The 20139-nt window shown below is 34.7% G+C and overlaps 2 protein-coding genes across 3 annotated transcripts; one reads left to right on the forward strand and one right to left on the reverse strand.

Moving 5' to 3' along the window:
- Positions 1 to 5290: 5290 nt before the first annotated feature.
- Positions 5291 to 11259, forward strand: LOC114262450 (RING/U-box superfamily protein). The gene is made up of 7 exons (XM_082912867.1): positions 5291 to 6002; positions 6518 to 6820; positions 8219 to 8427; positions 8522 to 8570; positions 8647 to 8736; positions 8826 to 8888; positions 9079 to 11259. The coding sequence occupies exons 1-7, from the start codon at positions 5835 to 5837 to the stop codon at positions 10756 to 10758; spliced, it is 2562 nt and encodes an 853-aa protein (XP_082768993.1). The 5' UTR covers positions 5291 to 5834; the 3' UTR covers positions 10759 to 11259.
- A 1059-nt stretch (positions 11260 to 12318) lies between these two features.
- Positions 12319 to 16522, reverse strand: LOC114262449 (autophagy-related protein 8i). 2 transcript variants are annotated; one of them, XM_028202806.2, is made up of 5 exons: positions 16221 to 16522; positions 16063 to 16118; positions 15121 to 15173; positions 12694 to 12812; positions 12319 to 12584 (listed from the first exon to the last, which is right to left on the reverse strand). In XM_028202806.2, exons 1-5 carry the CDS (start codon positions 16258 to 16260, stop codon positions 12460 to 12462), a joined length of 393 nt encoding a protein of 130 aa, XP_028058607.1. In that variant the 5' UTR covers positions 16261 to 16522; the 3' UTR covers positions 12319 to 12459. The 2 variants fall into 2 exon arrangements, with proteins under 2 accessions (XP_028058607.1, XP_082768994.1); XM_082912868.1 differs by having other exon boundaries at positions 15121 to 15188; positions 16221 to 16492.
- Positions 16523 to 20139: the final 3617 nt, after the last annotated feature.

Below are 20139 nucleotides of genomic sequence, written 5' to 3' on the forward strand. Positions count from 1 at the left end.
TTCTTTTTAATTTTTTCTCCCAAAATTTTATTATTTTCAACAAAAAAGACACCGGGCCTCTAGCGGGCCAGGCCTCGAGCCGAGCCTTAAATGGGCCTTATGCGGGCTGAGCTTCAAAGTGATGGCCCAGGTCCTAGCCCAAGTTCTCAGGTTGGGCTCGAGCCCGGGCCCAAACGAGCTTGCCCGAGGCCGCGGGAGGGCTTCGGGTGGCCCACGGGCCGCGGGCCAATTTTACACTCCTATCAATGTGAATATTAACATGTCAATGTGAATATTCACATTGTCAACAGGTCAAACCCGCTCCGGGCCGCGGTCCAATTTTACACTCCTATCAATGTTAATGTTAACATGTTAGTGTGAATATTCCAGGCCGGGCCCACGGGCGGGTTTCGGGCCGCCTACGGGCCGCGGGTCAATTTTACACTTCTATCAACGTAAATGCTAATATGTTAATGTGAATATTCACATTGTCAACGGGCCAGGCCGAACAGCCCACGGACCGCGGGCCAATTTTACACTTCTATCAATGTGAATGTTAACATGTCAATGTGAATATTCACATTGTCAACGGATCGGGCCCGCGCCCGGCCCAGGGGGAGCTTCGGACCGCCCACGGACCACGGGACAATTTTGCATTCTTACAAATGTGAATGTTAAAATATGAATATTTACAGCCTGCCCCGCCCCGAGCAACGGGCGGGCTTCAGGCCGCCCACGGGCCGCAGGCCAATTTTACGTTCCTATCAATGTGAATGTTAACATGTCAATGTGAATATTCACACTGTAAACAGGCCAGGCCCGCGGGCGGGTTTCGGGCCGCCCACGGGCGGTGGACCAATTTTACACTCCTATCAATGCGAATATTAACATGTCAATGTGAATATTAACATGTCAATGTAAATATTCATATTGTAAACAGGGCGGGCCGGGCCCGCGAGCGGGTTTCGGGCCACCTACGGGCCGCGGGTCAATTTTACACTCGTATCAACGTGAATGTTAATATGTTAATGTGAATATTCACATTGTTAACGGGTCGGGCCGCGGGCTGGTTTTGGGCCGCTTGCTAATTTTACACTTCTATCAATGTGAATGTTAATATGTCAATGTGAATATTCACATTGTCAACGGATCGGGCCCGTCCCGGCCCGGGGGCGATCTTCGGACCGCCCACGGGATACGAGCCAATTTTACATTGTTACCAATGTGAATGTTAAAATATGAATATTTACAACATAAAATTACTAACCGTTCAAAAAATATTTGTAAGGGTATCAAAATTAAATATAAGGGCATAAGAGTCTAAAAAAAGAGTGTAAATCAAGAAAAAAGACTTTATTGAATAAAACTATACATACATGAGACTAAATGGGTTAATAAATTTCTTCATGAATTTTTTGGGTTAAAACATTTCTAAATGGGATTTATCAATAAAAATCCCTTTTCCTAAAACAATTAGAAATAAATGTTATTTTTCTAATAAAAGTGATTGTTTGTGAAATATCTTTTTATATTTTTAGAAAATGAGGGTCATAGGTGATAATTTATTGGTCATCTATAATTATTTTCAGATCAAATGAGAATACTATTCTAATTTTCTTCTTACTTTTTTTTTATACAGATACTTTTATTTTGTAGAAATTTAATTTAATTATATTTAAATATTTTATTGTAATTTTTAAATTAAAAATAATTTTTGAAAAATCATATTTAAATTATTTTATACCATTATAAACTATAATTTTTTTAATATCAATTTATTCGGTAATCCCTTTCTAAAAGGCGTATTTGCTTTTTTGCATTAATATTAAATTTTTAATTAATCTTATTTATTATTAAAAAAATAAATTAGCAAATAATTTTATATATTTATATATATAATTTTGTTTCAATTGCTCAGGTCATTTGGTGTCACTGTCCAAGTCCATTCAAATTTATTTGAATTTTTGAATTTTACATAAGTTTTCACTGAATTCAAAAATTATGTTGCACAATTTTTAAAAATTTATAGACTTGACTTGAGTTGCTTGGATTCAATTAGCCCAAATTTACAACTTTAGCAAGAGAGTTGAAAGTTTACATTATTGAAGTTGTGACAAATTAAAAACTGATACATAAATTGTGATAAAATTGTAAAACTTAAATTGTAAGTTTCAATATTTTTTTATTTTGATAATATACATTCAAAAATCTAACTATTTATATTATTTCATATAAACATATTTTATTAATTTTTTCATATCCCGTACATAGTAAGGTTTTCATTAGTGTATATATATCTATTAATAAAATGATTTGAGTTACTTGTGAGAAGCTATACCCTGATCAAATTTAATTTAGATTGATAATTTTGTCATTCATATTGAAGAGATCTTTGATGTCTTAACCAATGGTAATTCGAAATCAGTTATAAAATAAAAACAAAATGAGGAAAGTTAAGAACATTCACTTACACTTATATTTATTTGGAAGTGTAAGTGAATTTGTTCCTAGAATAGTGTTTTTTTGGGGGGGGGGGGAAGTAGTCCCTAGCATAATTGAAATCAAGTTTAAAATTCATTCCAATTTCAAAATTTTTTTTTTTTGGGGGTAATGATCCAATTTGAATACTTGCAAACATAAGTTTTGTATGAATTCACATAGTAAATATTGTGATTGGTTATGGTTCTTTTATTTTAAATAAAAATGTCATTATTAAAAGGTTTAAATTAATTTTTTTTGTTGAAAGATCCGATTCAGTTTGTTAAAAGGTTCATGTTTATTTAAAATTAAATTTTATTAATATCTCAAATTCAAATAATTATTAAAAAGGTGTAATTTATTTAGTGATTTTATAATAATATAAAAATAATAGTTTATATATGTTAAGTTGCCGAGTTCCACATTTTAATGTGTTTAGAAATCACATGTATACTTTTACTGTACAAATCCTCTCAAACTTGGTAGGATTGCAAGCAAGTAATCATTTACAGTATTTAAGTTTGACTTTAAAATTTAAGGAAAAAATATAAATAAATTCTTAAAATTTACTTAAAATATGATTTGTCTTATGGAATTTCTGAAATTACAAATACCCAGTGTTATAATTATTTATTTAACAAAATTAATAAAAAATAATAAAATTTCTAACTACTTTTCTATACAAGAATAAAGTTATTTGAATCGTTAATCAAAATATATTTGTGGAATAATTAAAAATTGTTAATTGATTTGATGGTTTATTAATAAAATAAGTCATTTGTTATGTGATTATAAACTACATAGGATAATCCGTATTTTAAGGCAGAAGATATAATTATAATATACCCAAAATTTAATGATAGCTGACAAACAAATTGTTTAAGTTTGGGTAAGAACTTAACGAGTTTTAAAATATGTATTTGAATCTAACTTATTTACTTAACAAGATAATGTCAAACAGTCATGCTTCCGACCCCCAGTGGGGTGACTCCCACTGACAACCCCCAGTGACGTGTCAACCTATCATTGACTAAAAACCAAAAAAAAAAAAAAAAAAAAAGTTTTTTCGTCCAATCACAGCCGACCATCAGCACCCCACCAGGGTCCGAAGCTTTATTCAATGTCAAACGAATTTTAATGAATTAAACACAATCAAACTGGAGTAACTTAATTAAGGCAATGCAATACGAATTATTTAATTAATAAGATCACAAATACAAAAATAATCACATAAAATAATAAAATAATATTAATCATACATATTACATGGTGACCGTCACTCATTATAGAAGATACATATATATTTTTTTATTTATATTAATTCACCTATATTTTATATGAATTGGTTCTATACCAACAATAATAATAATAGTAAGTGTGTTTAGTTTTAATTTTCTGAATTTAGTTTTTTAAAAATTAAGTTTTTTCATTTTTAATGATTTTTTATTTTTAGTGAATATTTTTAAAATTTTAAACAATTATTTATTTTTTTTTTTTTGATGCATCTTACTTAGATGTATCTAAATAATAAAATATTTATGAAAAATATTTCAAAAAATTAATAAATACACAAAAATACAAAAAATATATTGAATTTTGTTTTTTTTTAAATATATTTTTGATATTTAGTGAATTTTTTAAAGATTTTTTTCACAAATATTATACTTTTTAACTGTATTTATGTCAGATGTGTCTAAAAATTAAAAGAATTGCTTAAAATATTTAAAAATTCATTGAAAATAAAATAAAATACGAAAAAAAAGTAAGGCTGTGTTTGGTAGGACTTTCAAAACTTAATTCCACATTTACATTCGAATAACAGGTTTGGTAAGAGTTTTCAAATCATGATTCAATTTCAAAACATATTTTGAAAACATGCTCGGTAAGAATTTTAAGTTTTGAATTTTGGGTGCACTCAGTCATTCGCCCGTTTGACAGGCTGGTTGACCGGAACAATATATAGATATATATATTTTTTGCAATAGCCAATCGCCACCTGTTATTTGGAAAAAAAAATTATATTTGTTTTTGACATTTTTTAAATATAAAATTTATTTTTTTAGACAAAAATGATAAATTATTTTTTTGAATTGAATTTTAAAAAGAGTTTGGTTATGAATTTTGAACAGAGTTTTGAGTTGTGTGTTTGATTATAAGTTATAAGTTTTTTAATTAAGTTTTGAAAACTAGTTTTAAAATTCATAACCAAACAAATTTTCTTATTTAATATGTCATTTCAAAAACTTCAAAACTTATAATCAAACAAATTTTCTCTTTTTAAATTATAATTTAAAAACTCACAAACTTAAAATACAATCAGTGTGTATGATTTGAATTTTCTGAATTAAGTTTTTGAAAACTGAGTTTTTTGTTTTTCGTATTTTTTTTATTTTTAGTGAATGTTTTTAAAATTTTAAGCATTTTTCTTACTTTTTTAAATGCACCTTATTTAGATGTATCTAAAAAGTAAAAAATTTGTAAAAAAATTAACAAATACATAAAAATATGAAAATATACTAATTTTTTGTATTTTTTTTGTATTTTTGATATTTATTGAATTTTTAAAATATTTTTTTACAAAAATTATACTTTTTATGTGTATTTATGTTAAGTGTGTCTAAAAATTAAAAAAAAATGCCTAAAATATTAAAAAATTCAATAAAAATAAAAAAATACGAAAAACAAGAAAATAGAAGAATTTTCTAAAAGCTTTTCAAAAAAACGAAACTAAACAATTTTATTCTCAAATTATAATTTTAAAATTTTACTAAATATTATTTAAAATTTTTTTAAAATTAAAATCAAACAAGCCGAATAATAGTAGAAAAATTGTGAAGCCAATTTTGTATAGTCCCATCCAAAAAAATTGTGGTTTCGTGGTCGACAAGGGAGGAAGGGACTGCCCTTTTTCCCATATGAGCAATCAAAAATGACCGACCTTCATAGAGCCTGACTCACCAAACCCAACCAAACTCCTTGCTTAATAATAGAATAATTTTGGGAAAAAGGCTAATCGGAAGGAAGAGGAAGTTTCCGAATCCAATCGTTCGCTAATATCTCTCTCTCTCTCTCTCTCTCTCTCTCTCTCTCTCTCAGAAATTCATATACATCTATCATCTATTCCCCCACCCAACCCCAGCCTGGTGTCCGTTCGTAAAACCTAATCAATATTTTCTTCTTCTTTTTTATTTATTTATTATTATTTATTTATAATAATCGTGTATTTGTGTAGCCGTGTAAAAACCCTAGATCGTGTCTCCGTCTCCTTCAACCTTGGGTCTGATTTTGATTCGATTGGTCTTTTGATCGTTTGGATTAGATAGAGAACAGACACAGACACAAACACAGACAGAGAGAGAGAGAGAGAGAGAGAGAGAATGGACGATAGCTGTGCGGTGTGCGCAGAGACCCTGGAATGGGTAGCCTATGGGGCGTGTGGTCACCGGGAGGTGTGCTCGACCTGCGTCGCTCGACTTCGCTTCATATGCAATGATCGTCGTTGCTGCATCTGCAAGACCGAATCCAACGTCGTCTTCGTCACCAAGGTTCCCCACCCTAGATTCTTTTTCATGATTTTTTTATTATTCACTCTTTCCAATTTATACAACTTACTTCTTTTACAGCCCCTTTTCGAATTTCGGTATTAATAATTGGATTCTTGTGTTTGTTTAGTTTTTTTTCTTTTTCTTTTTTTGTATTGTATGTACGTACTACGGATAGGGATACGGAAATGTTCTTGTATTGTTATTAACCAATGAATTTGGCATGACTACTCTCGACCTTAGAGGTTGGTTACTAATATAATTTTATCATAATATCTATTATGTATTGTATAATTGTATTGTTATTATTCAAATTTACTTGTATTTTTTGAATCTCTTGATGTTAAATCTACAGCTACAAAGAATTAGTAAGATTGTTAGACAGGGCTACCTTAGAATTCAGGACACTTTGGTGGGGGGTTAATTTTAATTGAAAGACCAATTAGATTAGATTAGATTAGACTGAATGACTGGTCACAATGTGCAAGCAATTGAGTTTAGCATGTGATGTTTTGCAGGCCTTAGGAGATTATACAAGGATGATCAGTGATTTTGCAGTGTTACCATCTGAGTTAAGGGAAGGTCGAGTGGGATCATACTGGTACCATGAGGACATGCAAGCATTCTTTGATGATTTGGACCACTACAAGATGATCAAAGCAATGTGCAGGCTTTCCTGCAGTGTTTGTGACAAGATGGATGAACATTCAAATGATGCCTCCAAGAGACGTGGAAGGTTTAGGAACATCGACCAGTTGAAGGGCCATTTGTTCCACCAACATAACCTGCGTATGTGCAGCCTGTGCCTCCAAGGAAGGAAGGTGATGTCTCTATATTTGTATGATCCTTTACAATCTTCTTCTTTCTCGATCTATTTATCACCTTATTTGTTTGTTGGTTGGATTGAGTGTTGCACGCGTCAATTCAAACGTGACATCATTGGGTTCGCCTCAAATTTATCTGTGAATAATCGTCTTTCATAGACGTGTTGCACTTTTAAATTTTAGAGCACTTCCTTTGTCAGGAACACATCAGCTTGAGTTTAAAAGTATATTGCTTTAGGGGCCATGCACAGATGATTCCAAATTATTTATAATGTACTGCAACAGCATATTTTTGTACAGACTACACACACACACCTATTCACATAATGGCACACTGCATGTACAGATGTATTTGCATATGCATACATATGATGGTCAAGCATCAAACTTCAGATTCTTTAAACTATATTGATACGCTGATGTGGTAATTTTCAAAAAAATAAGACATAATAACTCAGTAACTTAAGAGATCTTTGAATGCCTCTCCCACACTCCACCACCACCTCAGTTTTTTCTCTCTCACCTTCCCCAATGAACTTGAATGATTTCTGCCCAAGTCATACCACACCTTGTTCTTCATCTGGCAACGTCACCATTCCATATCAATATAATCTCAAGAGCACTGAATCCAAGGGGGTTCTAACTGAATATAGAGATTGACAAAATCAAAGCACCATATTCAGATTTTACTGTGATTTTGAGACAATTCTCCACATTTGCTATACCTAGATTTTATAATGTCTCAATTCATACAAACCTGTTTGTAGTTCAGCCCTCGACACAACTTACCCTAATAATTCAAAGACCAGGTTACATATGCTGGAGTTGATCATATCAGGAACAAAATATAATTAGAGTATGCAATGTATTGGGGTTATCATTTGGGGGTTTTGACAAGGACGGACTGCAACTGATGGAAGATATTGACAAAGGTTGGAGTCACGAGGCTAACAACGGTAGGAAGTAAAGTAGGGGCTCAATTACCACTAGAAAGGAGAGGAAATTGAAGAGGTTGTAATGCTCAATCAATTACCGTTGTATGAGTGGTATTGATGATTTAGATATTGTGAGCTATTGAAGGGTTTTTTTTTTTCCCCCCCCTTTGATTTTATTCTATTATTGGATCTCAAGTGATTTTCTTCAAATTTGTAATGTTTTTCATGGGTCTCTAAGTGTGATGGACATATTTCCCTCTAAGTGTTTGAAGCATGTTACGTTAGCTATTGTGATCCGTTGAAGGGTTTTTTTCTTTTTTTTCTGTTCACTGTTTGTTTCCTTTGATTTTATCTCATTATTGGAACTTATCAGATAGTGTCATATTTTGCTTATTTTATGTTGTTATTATTAATATTATTTGACATGGTTAACTGACTGGACTAATTTAAAATGGATCAGGTATTTATCTGTGAACAAAAGCTATACACTAGAGCACAACTGAATCAGCATATAAACACTGGTGACTCGGAGGTGGATGGAACAGAGAGTGAAAGAGGTGGCTTCATGGGGCATCCTTTGTGTGAATTCTGTAGAACCCCCTTTTATGGGGATAATGAACTGTACTCGCATATGTCTACTGAACATTATACCTGTCATATATGCCAAAGGTGAGATATGCAGTTTCTTATTAGAACTACATCATCTTTGTTTCCCATTGAAAATAAGTAAAAGCTCACATCATCCTTCCACCGTTCTTTGCAGGCAGCATCCTGGACAGTATGAGTACTATAAGAACTATGATGATTTGGAGGTATGATATTTATCAATATTTTACCTGATTTGAGATCGAAGTTATCTGTATGAATAAATTCAGTTTCCTGTAACAGATCCACTTCCGCCGAGAGCATTTCTTATGTGAAGATGAGGCCTGCCTTGGCAAAAAATTTGTCGTCTTTCAGTCTGAAGCTGAAATAAAGGTGACTTCTCAGAGCCTATTTGATGAGTAGTGTGCAAAAATATGGTTATGAGGATTTCATTCACTTAATAAATTCTCTTTCAATTTCAGAGACATAATGCTATGGAACATGGAGGTCGTATGTCACGTTCTAAGCGAAATGCTGTTCTTCAGGCACGTTTATCATTCTAACTCTAGTGGTCTAGTCCTTGTAAAGACGTTCTATTTCTTTCTTAAAGCCCTTTTTTCATGTTGCTGCCTTTTTTATTTGCCTGGAAGCTGTCATCAATTTCTATCCCATATATTTTTGTATTTGTTGCTAGGCATTAACATGCTGTGCTAACCTTTTTTCTCTTCCATCCAGATACCAACCAGCTTCCGTTATCAACGAAGTAATGAACAAGATAACCGCCGTGGAAGGGGAAGGGGTCGGACATTTCATCGTGATTATTCTGAAGATCAACTTTCTATGGCCATCGAAGCCAGTTATGAGATGGCTAATGCAGATGGAACATTTCATGATCCGTCATCATTCAGAACACAAATAGTTTCCAATCATGGAGAGACGAGTGATATTGATCCAATTATTCAACCATTTGAATCGTTCGGTACAACAGATTCTGAGCCATCAAGATACCTTCAAGCATTGTCACAGAACTCAAGGAATGCACCAATAGTAGAGTCTTCCTTTCCTCCCCTCCCAATGGCACCTGCTAGCAGTCAACAAAAACCCAAACATGAACCTGAAGTTTTACCCAGGAATACTATGGCAACACATCTACGTCGCCAAACAAACAGAAATGTGACGCACCCCAATTCAGCTCAGGCATGGCCAGCTGCAAGTCATGCACCTGTGCTACCAGCAACTGATCCAATCCATACTTGGCCTACAGAAAGTGGGGCAGCTGGATTATCATCTAGTTCTGGTCATACCAAGGCAAAAACAGACTATGGACCTGCACCTTTCAGTTATTCAAGTTTGGCGCAGGCTCAACCAGCAGCAGTTCATGAACCTTCACCCGCTGGTTTTTCGAGTTCAAGAAAAATGGGCAGTACCAGTAGGATCATCCATTCCACATCTGCCCCGAACCTTGCTGACAGTTCATCTTTTGACCTTTCTGATTCTGGTTTTCCTCCAGTTTCTGCAACACAGGTGCGCAAGTTGCCCACAAGTGGCCAGTCTAAGCTGAAGGTGGAAGATGTTCATACTGCAAACAAGTCTTTGGTAGAAAGAATACGATCTGCTCTAGATTTTGATGAAGCGAAGTACAGTGCATTTAAGGATATATCAGGAGAATATCGACAGGGCTTGATGGATGCAGAGACTTATGTAGGTTACGTGAATCAGTTTGGCTTGTCACATCTTGTTATTGAGTTGGCTAGACTCTGTCCTGATGCTGAGAAGCAGAGAGCACTTGTTGAGACCTATGATGCGACTTTGAGAAACAATGGCCCACAAGAAAATGGTTGGAGCAAGGACAGCTCACGTATGAAAGATGGTAATGGTTCCAAGAAAGGTAAAGGGAAGTGCTTAGATGCTGAAGACAATAGTTCAAACAATAACTTAGTAGATAGCGTTATAGATGCTTTACAGAAATTGCAGTCAAGTTACAAGCCTTCAGAAGAAGAGGTGGTGGAGGTATTGTCAAAGGATGGATACAGGGCTGCCAAAGGCAAATCGAAGGTAGAGGTCAATAAGCCACAGGCAGAAATGAGTTCACTTAGTCAACCTTCTGCAAAGCTGAAAGGTGAAAATGATTACGGCTCTGTTGGTGTTGGATCTAATCAAAATTTGGGGGATGCTGGTGGAAAAAGTAAGCAGCGGAAGAAAACCTCGAAGTTTCACAGGGTTCGCCTTGGTGATGGCTCAGTGGCGGCACTTTTGGATCTCAAATATTCAGATCCAGATCCGGATCCAGATGTAACGGAGGCAGCATCAGATGCATCCAAGAACCCCAGTGAAGGGCTGCCTGTGCGTGGTGTTTGGCAAAAGGGTGGAGGTCAGAGACTGTTGGCAATGACTGCTAGAGATTCCAAAAAGTAAATTCATTTTCATTATCAGTTGCAAAAACGTTACTGTGATGTGTGATTAAAGCTGGTGTTTTCCATGGTAACTTGCATGTTTTGCTCCCAGGGCTTTTTGGCATATTTCCAAGTTGAGATTGGCTTTATCCAATTTGTGTGCTCAATCGATGGATTTTTGTTGTGTCAGGACAGTGTTGCTGCGTTCAATGGGGCTAATGCGTTACTTCTACTAAATCATCCAGGGAATCATAGCTCTTTTCTTTTATTTTAGGAAGGAAAGGGACAAATTTTAACGTCCAGGGGTTCGGCGGTTATTTTTCTTTTATAATTTATGATTATACATGGGGCATCAATCCATTAGATTTCCAGTGTTTTGTTGTTTGTGTTAAAATGAAGCTGTGTTGGGAGTACATTTGGAAAGTGTCATCACTTAGTGGTGGGTGTGTATGTATGATGCAGAGACATAGTAATAATAGGTGTTCAATTTGATAAAACCTAATTATAAATAAGCATTGCTCAATCATATGGAATATGCACAAGCCTACTCATCAATGCTCGCTTAGATTCGGATTGGATCATTAATGTTGTGTTTGGTTGGGGGATTTGGGGAGGGATTTGGAAATGAAAAGGGAAAAGGTGTGTGAAACAAGAATGTTTTATTCACATTTCACTTATTTTTTTCATTTTCCTTTCCAAATTCCTCCCCAAATCCCCCAACCAAACACAGCATAAGAGTATTTTCCTTCTTTTTTATATTTTATTTATAATAATTTCTCTCAATTTATTTTCCAAGCCCTAAATGCGAGACTGCTGGTGCATTTCAAGAGTATTTTCCTTCTTTTTTATATTTTATTTATAATAATTTCTCTCAATTTATTTTCCAAGCCCTAAATGCGAGACTGCTGGTGCATTTCAATGATTTTATGAAGCAACGTTGGGTTGGGTTTGTTCTTTACAGTCTTCTCGTGGGGCATTTGGTCCAACAGACACCCTTCAATCAGAGATACAAGATGCCAGAGGAGATATAATGCCAGGTTCACCCCATGAGAGTATTTGCAAGAATTTTCACTCAGGTCGGCAAAGAGTTCGCAAGAATTTTTTCGTAGAGCTCAGCGAAGAGTCGTAATTCATAATGGCAATGAAGATAATGGTATGATGGCAATGAAGATAATGGTATGGAGGGTTGTTACAACGTAAATTAGTGATGAACTTTACATACTTTAATAATTAAAATCATATACTTTTCCAAGAGTTAATAATTATTTTTGGAATAAAACAGTGACTTGTAAGTTCCCCTTTAAATATCACCACGGGTACTGCCGTGTTATCAGAGTTTTATGAAGGAAAGTGCTTGATGTAACAGATATTGATTGTGTTTGTGTTGTGCTCAAGGCTGTGCCTTTTATGAAGAAACCGGGGTTAGCAAAATGTCCGTTTGGATGGGACCCTCACCGAATGCTGTTAAAGCTGTGGCTGTGTTTGGCCAGTATGGCTTCTACAAGTTTGAATTCCCCCTTGATTTTGGATGGAGGAGATTCCTGCTCTCATCCCTATTGTAAACTAAAAAAAATAGTCTCAATTAAAAATAATACTATTTGTAATAAATTCAAGATCATTTCCAATCTGAAGAATTTACAGAACCAATTATAATGTGCAGCAGTTTAATACACAAATACTGCATTATGTTTCAAGCATCAGAATAGGAGCAGATTGCCAGAATTTACAAAGAAGTGCATCCGCATGTCTGGGAATTACCACAACCAAAGGTTTTCTCACTGCTGTAGCACATATACAAGAACCCATCCTCCTCCTTGAAGGTTTTATAGACAGATTCCATCAGACTTGCTGCAGAGAACAGTAAAAAAAAAAAACAAAGTAAATAAAAAAAATTAGCATATGGTCCTGAGTCTCTTGACAAACCCTCAAAAAAATCCAAAGATATTGGTGAATTTACATGTTTGAGGTAAAGTACTATTCACAAATACAAAGAGAGCTTTCCCAGGAGCCAGACGAAGCCTGCAGCTCAGGATGTGAATGAATTGCCCAACAGACATGTCTCGGGGTACCAGGTATCTATTTCAAACACAAAATAAGAAACACAAACATTAAAACTAAGCTGATCAATCTCCTTAAAAATGAGAAACAAAAGTAAGATGACAATCACACAGGCGCAAGTTTCAGCTCAAAATATGTTCGTATGTATCATCCATTCCTCCATCGCTAGTTCACCACATAAAAACAATCACACAGGAGCTCAATGAAACCTAATATGAGTTCAATTACTGGATACTCCACCACTCCACAGAAATGCTTCAAAGATGACAAATGTGTTTCAAAGCAACCTTTTATTTCAAATCAGAATTCTTCAGCCATGCCAACCTAAATGGTATGTACCAGCAATGGTAGACCAGTCATTATTTAATGTTGTGATAACAGGATCCACCGGTGCTTAAACACACACACACACACACAGGGAGATCATATGATTCAAAAAGTGACCCTTGTTTTAGTAAGATTGACAACAGCTAATAAATCTCCATACCATGTGACTAAAGGTTACTTCTGTCTTCCACTCTCATAGTTCTATTTTTATTAGGATTTATTCTATATTTGCTAAAAAACCAGAGTGGAGTTAATGTTAGACTAAAACCTTTTAAGCATTTTATAGACCCATCTGGCTCACTAAAATTTCCAATGCAACAACAGAACCAAGCCGATTTGGGTTTGGTTCCAAGTTGAACCAGACGGTCTACAAAGCACGGACACCTCTCCAAAGGCAGCATATGGGTGTCCGACATGGACACGTGTTGGACACTATACCTTTTTTTCCACTCTTTTCCCTTTTCCCATTTTTTTTGGATATTCTTGTTTACAAAACATTAACATACATAGAATAAAGGGAAACACTATGACGCGCAGCCTTCAAAGGGTGTGTACCATATATACTTTATAACTAAAAAGAAAAATGACACAACTTCAATTTTCTAAGTCATAACTGAAAAAAAGAAAAAATATCATAATTAAACACAATATGAAACGTAACTAAAGAACTCATGAGCTATAACAAAAATAATGCCATGACTAAACAAGAAAATTGTCATAACTAAAGATGAAAATGACATAAATAGGGGTGCATATGGTACACCATTTTAAAAAAGGTGTATATTAGAATTTCCCTAGAACTTATTATTTTTATTTGTAGAAAAAAATTAATTTGTGAATGATATTTGATATTAAAGTAAATAAATAAATAAAAATAGTATATTTTTTAAATTTTACATATAATAAATAAATAAATTATATATATTGAGCGTGTCCCCACCCCAGCGTGTTGAGTCCTCTATTTTTTGAAAATTTGCATATCCATGTGTCCATTTCGTGTCCCATGTCCATGCCTCATGGCAGATGGTTCAATTCGGTTTTGATAACACTTGACTACAAAGCTCAACTAGCTTTTTTATCAGTTTTTTTTTAAAAGAACACACCTTTAATGCTCACAATTGGGGTATGTTTGAGGTGTGATCATAGCAATAAGGCTAGAAAGGCATATGAAATTGTAGAACATCCTATTAAAGAGCACCATAAAATTTACATCTTTCATCTCACTCAATTTTAACAGACTGACATCTTGCTTGAAAATGGATGAAGGAACAGATTCTTATGCTGTGTTTGGTTGGGGGATTTGAGAAGGGATTTGGAAAGAAAAACAGAAACAGAAACAGAAAAAGAAAAAATAGGTAAAATGTGAATAAAATATAACTACATTTCACATAATTTCATACACTTTTTTCCTTTCCCTTTTCATTTCCAAATCCTTTCCCAAATCCCCCAATCAAACATAATGTTAAAGTTACACAGCATTTCACACATAATTATAAACATTGTGGATGAAGAAAAAGGGGGTTTGGATAGGGTGATGCTAAGTCCTCAATGTGGCTATGAGACTTAATACAGGAATGCACGCATAGAAGAGCAGCACAAAAGGGAAAAACTAATTTATATTTTCTCCACAAAAATTGATTACACCAAAAAAGAATAATGCTCCTCCATTAAGAGAGCTGATGGAATTGGTCAATGAGTTGGGCATGATACTGCTAAAACTATAATTCATGAACTAAAGAACAATGGACAAAGAAAAGCTGAGAGGGCATACATTTAATTGAACTAACAGAGTGGATGATTTGACATTAGCAGTTTGATTTTATCCTCGTACAAAAAGAGGTAGGAAACAAAAAACTGAAAAGGAAACTCATCTACAACACCTAAATATCTAAACTCAATAAGTAACTGTTTCAAGAAACAAGTAATGCTCCTGCTCCTGCTCCTGGACAAGTATATTTTCTGGGAGGTCAAGTGAATGATTCATGAATGAAGGACTTACTTTTTCTTTTCTATCTCAGGGAGGTCTGTGTTTGAATACCTTTCAACCACCACCTGCAGAGTAACATTCTTCAAAACATCATCATTTCATAGTGATAAATCAATCAAGTAACTTTGCAATCCTTTATTCCTTCTTTTAAGAGCAAACTAAGGTAACACAAGAATAATAAGTGTCTCTAATTTATTTATTTATTTATTTTTTAAAGCACAAGCACTTTTGAAATGTTACTAAAACAGAATCCGTTAACAAGATGGGTTTTCTGACAGTCGCTATTTGTGAAGAGAAGAATGCAAGCATTTGGAAAAACATTAAATAATGACTGATTTATATTATAGCTAAGCCAATTAGTAGCCAATTACAAGAATTTCCTCCTAAGAATATAAGATAGATATACCCCATCCATCTCACAAATATAAATTAAATTATAATGCAGTGCAGCCCTCGTTTGCTTTAGGTATCTTCTAATCAAAAAAAAAAAAAAAAAAAAACCCTGAAAGAATCTCTTTGAGAAATTGTGTGATGCCTGCTGTGCTATTATTAATTAATGTCACAAAAATCTGAAACAGATACGAACTCGAAATCAAATGCCATAGAAAACTACAAGTACACCTGATCTGAGATCAAATTTGAATTCCCATGCACAACATGATATTTTATATGAATTAAGTGAAAATCAAAACACTAGAAGAAGACGAAATAAGATCAGACGGATTTTCGGATCCTTTCATAATAATAATAATAATACAAACTGAGATGAGTTACCAAAAAAGAAAAAGAAAAAGAAAAAGAAAAAGAAAAAGAAAAAGAAATGAAATAAAGATGATATTATATGAAAGGAAGAGCCAATCGAGAGAAAAATAAATAAGAAGCAAGCAGAGTTTCGAGAGAAGGAAGGAAAGATGAAAATATAAGTGAGGATCCATCCAGACGGGGGGGACTTACGGGAACTCGATCAGGATATTTGGCGATCATATCTCGCGACTCCTCCGATCGTTCCTCTGAATTTTTTTTAATTTCAGAGTTATTTTATTATTATTATTATAAAGAAATAAAAGGAAAGTGAAAACGATAGAGAATAAAAAAAGAAAAGAAAAGCAAACCGAATGAAAACTCCTGTTTGAAAGATCTCATCTTCCCCATAGTATTTGAGTCTGTAATATGTGCCTTTTCTTCACCGCCGATCCGACCGAATAAACTCCCCCAACTCGCCTCGGAGACGACCGAACGGACTGATAAGAGAGAGAGAGAGAGAGAGAGAGAGAGAGAGATTATTAATTAATTGTTGGTCCTCCTCCGGGGTTGGATAAGGAAGGAGGTTGAAAACGTGAAATAAAATTGATTGACGAAAAGGGTAAGGTACTACACCGGCCCACGTCTCCTTAAATTAAATTACTAATTAAATGCTGAATTGCCAATGCAATAGCATCTGTAATGGTGTATTAAATTTTTTTATTAAATTTGAATAAAAATTTGAGTAAACAGTTTTTTGATATTAAATGTTTTAACGAAGAATTTTGAAGTTTTATCAAATTATCAGTTGATCGGGTGGACGATCGGTCAGTCGACTAGTTACGATAATTTTTTTTTATAAATTTTTGTCTTGAGGTAATCATTGAGAAGACTACCAAGAGGACATCCAAAGACATTTTGGAGACATTCGACAATAACAATGAACAGTGATTTAATGAAAAGTATATTAGTTCACAGTTTGATGAAAAAAAGATTAAATATTCAATTTAATACCTATTTGATGAAATTGTTAGAGTAAGAAAATGAGTTATTTTTTATCAAATTTAAATTTGATGATAGATTTAAGTAATCATTGTAAATGGTCTTAGTAGTTGTTTGAAATGTGCTATATAAGTGTACTTTTTGACTTTTTAGTTAAAAAAGTAGAGAAAAAAATATGTATGTTTAGAGCATCCACACCAAACTCTTCAAATTTTTAGTCAAATTAAAGTTATTTCATTATTTTAGCTAGTGTAGACCGCCCGAAACTCTCTCATTGCGCGAAGGCGCGAATTGGGTTCTAGCTACTATAGTTCAGACTCCTGTCATGGTTCTGAATCTAATCTCACAAAGTACAATGTAAGACTGATAAATCACCAAAGAGTCTAAATCCGGCAATTGGTTTTGAAAAATCAATTTTGAATCAAACGTGCCAAACATGGACTGCTTTGCCAGATTTTAGAGTTGCCACATAAATATTTTATTTTGAAAAATTTAGGAAACCTTGACTCGTGCCTAAGGCCACGTGTCCGTCATCATCAAAGTTGTCTTGGCTCGAGAACTTAGGTGCGAGGGGGGAAGGTCATGAAATGAGCACCCCCGCTAGCCCGATCAAAGGATCGGTCTCTACTAAACATGATATGTTATTTTGAAAACACATGTGTTCTTATTCTGATTTATTAGCTAACCTTGCTATGTGATGCGCACAGCATACAAGTATAGACTAAATCGCTCGATTTGAAACAAAACATCTCATGTGTTGCTTTTCGAAAGTGATTTGAAGATGTGTTACTCGCAAGTAGGCTAAAACGCGGATTTACCACCAAATAAGGTAGGCTTAAAAACATGATGATTTGCCACTTCAAGTGGGCTTAAAACTTACATTTTGATGAATTGTTCCAATTCAAGCAATAAAGCCTTCACCCACAGGCATTCAAATAGTTAATCATTTAAGCACATAACCTCATGGCAAGCATGCTAAACATGACAATCACTTACACTCATGCAAGGATGCTAAAGCGTAAACACTCACAGTGTACTCCGAGTCAAAATAGAAAACTAGTTAAAAATCAATGCATGATCCTAGCTATGTTAAGATGCCTAATGCAACACATGCAAGATGCAACTAAATAGGCTTGGCTATTCTAAGATGACATATGAATGTAACACTCGATAACATGCTTTGGAACACGTATTCAAGAAAGTGTATTGAAATACAATGCAGTTTGAATGATGCGCCGAGCCCGGTGCATGCAAGACGAATGAATGATGCATGCATGCAAGCATAAGTATGCTAATTGAAACATGCCCTAAAACTAACCATCAAAAGCTGGTAAATAAAAGGGAGAAAGACGTGGGGTTGGAAGACATTCACACACACACGCACGCTTATTACAACATTTTCCCTCTCGACGGAGGGTCCGAATAAGCAAGCCAACTAGCTATGCTAATTAAGCTAACTATTACAAACCAACTAATTAACTAATCTAGCTAACTAATTATTACAAACCGAATTGAAACTAGCTATGCTAAGCTAATTAGAATATTACAGAGATGAATTAAATTAGCTAAGCACATTAACTAATTAATTACAAAACCGGTAAATTAACTATCTAAACAAAGTAGTTAAAATGGCCTCGAGAAGAGGGAGAGATACATGCTCGGTTTGCTTCGCCCAGAAATGCATTGCCTTGCCATAAGTTGTCTCTGTTTGCACTTGCGGTGACCTCAGAGCATCAAACACATTTTCAGGTTGCATCTGCCTCAAAACATGAGCATTTTGGAAAATTTTGCTGCAAGTGGCCGGCCGGCCACTTCTCTTTCCAGAATCTCAACTTTGCTGCAACAGAGATTAACAAAGGCACAACAATGCATTTACAAGGAAATGTGTGTTTAACTACTCTCCTTATCATTTCTCAAGCTCAAAGGAGCGTAGTACTCGGCTCTTAAGCCACTAATCACGCATCTCAATGCATAATGGCCAAAGAGTCAAGCCTGCACAAGTCAATGAATGCACAAATAGACTTGATGAACCTCCACCCTATCATGCACGATAAAGGGTGCCGGTGACTAAGAAATGAGACACGTTCGATCCAAACACATGCAACGCAACACAAACATGTGTATCTTGGCATGTTTTACTTTGTTGCATTTTGTTTACTCGTTTTAGATTACCGATAAGCCCTTTAACCGGTTAAGTCCAAAAGTGAGAAGTCTTCTAATTTGAAAGACGGACCAAGCTACAAGCTTCTTGAGCATGAAAGAAGCATCATGCCATTGGGCATGAACGCCTCAATTTCATGCTCAAACCAACAAAGGGCTTAAGACCTCTTTTAAAGTGATACAACAAATGAAAGATGACATGCAATGGTATACATTTCAGCACTAAAATGGCACGACAAATAATGCTAAAACATGCTAACAACTCATGCAATGCATGCTAAGAGCCAAGAACACCGAGACTAGCGAAGGACACAACACTAGAGGCATGCAATATTATGCACAAACAACCAAACCAGCCCAAAACAGAGCTATAACAGGCCAAAACAGTGGCTAAAATGAATCGAGAAGATAACACGAAAAGCAAGAAGATGATGTTCATGCATTGGCTCATAAACGAGGCATAAGGCTCAACTCTCAAACACAATTAAAGAGCGATATATATGAGTGTATGATGGAAGTATATGCTCTGAATTATCATGCCAAATGATGCCATATCATACAAACAACACATATACAACATGTTAAAGGTCCCAAAACTCAAGGCTAGTCAAGGCCCTTTACACTACAACCATACTTAGTAATGCTCAAATGACCTTAACCATTCAAAACAGACCTAAGGCAGGTCAAAACAGTAGTAAAAACATGCTAGACTCGCAGCATAGATGGCAAGAAAGATATGCTCATGTATTAGCTCACAAATAAGGCATAAGGGCACAACTCTTAAACATAATGAAAGAGTGATAAACATGAGAGTATGACAGAAGTTTATACTCTGAAATTACATATCAAATGATGCCATATCATGCACACATCACAAATATAGCATGCTAAGGGCCTCAAAACTCAAGACTAGTGAAGCCAACTATGCCATAGCTATACAAAGCAAGCCATACATTACCAAGACCACTTGGAACAGAGTTTAAGCATGCTAAAACAATGCCAAAAACATGCTGGAGTGGAGCCGAAACATGCTAGGATTATAGGCTAAGACATGAAGCATGTTAGGCTAGCAAGTAGGATTTCACTACAAGTGTATGAAGCATGAAACCAATGATCAAACCAACCAAA

The sequence above is a fragment of the Camellia sinensis genome, unplaced genomic scaffold (genome assembly GCF_055761805.1).
Source record: "Camellia sinensis isolate YWXY unplaced genomic scaffold, ASM5576180v1 Unanchor6, whole genome shotgun sequence".
Taxonomy (NCBI): domain Eukaryota; kingdom Viridiplantae; phylum Streptophyta; class Magnoliopsida; order Ericales; family Theaceae; genus Camellia; species Camellia sinensis.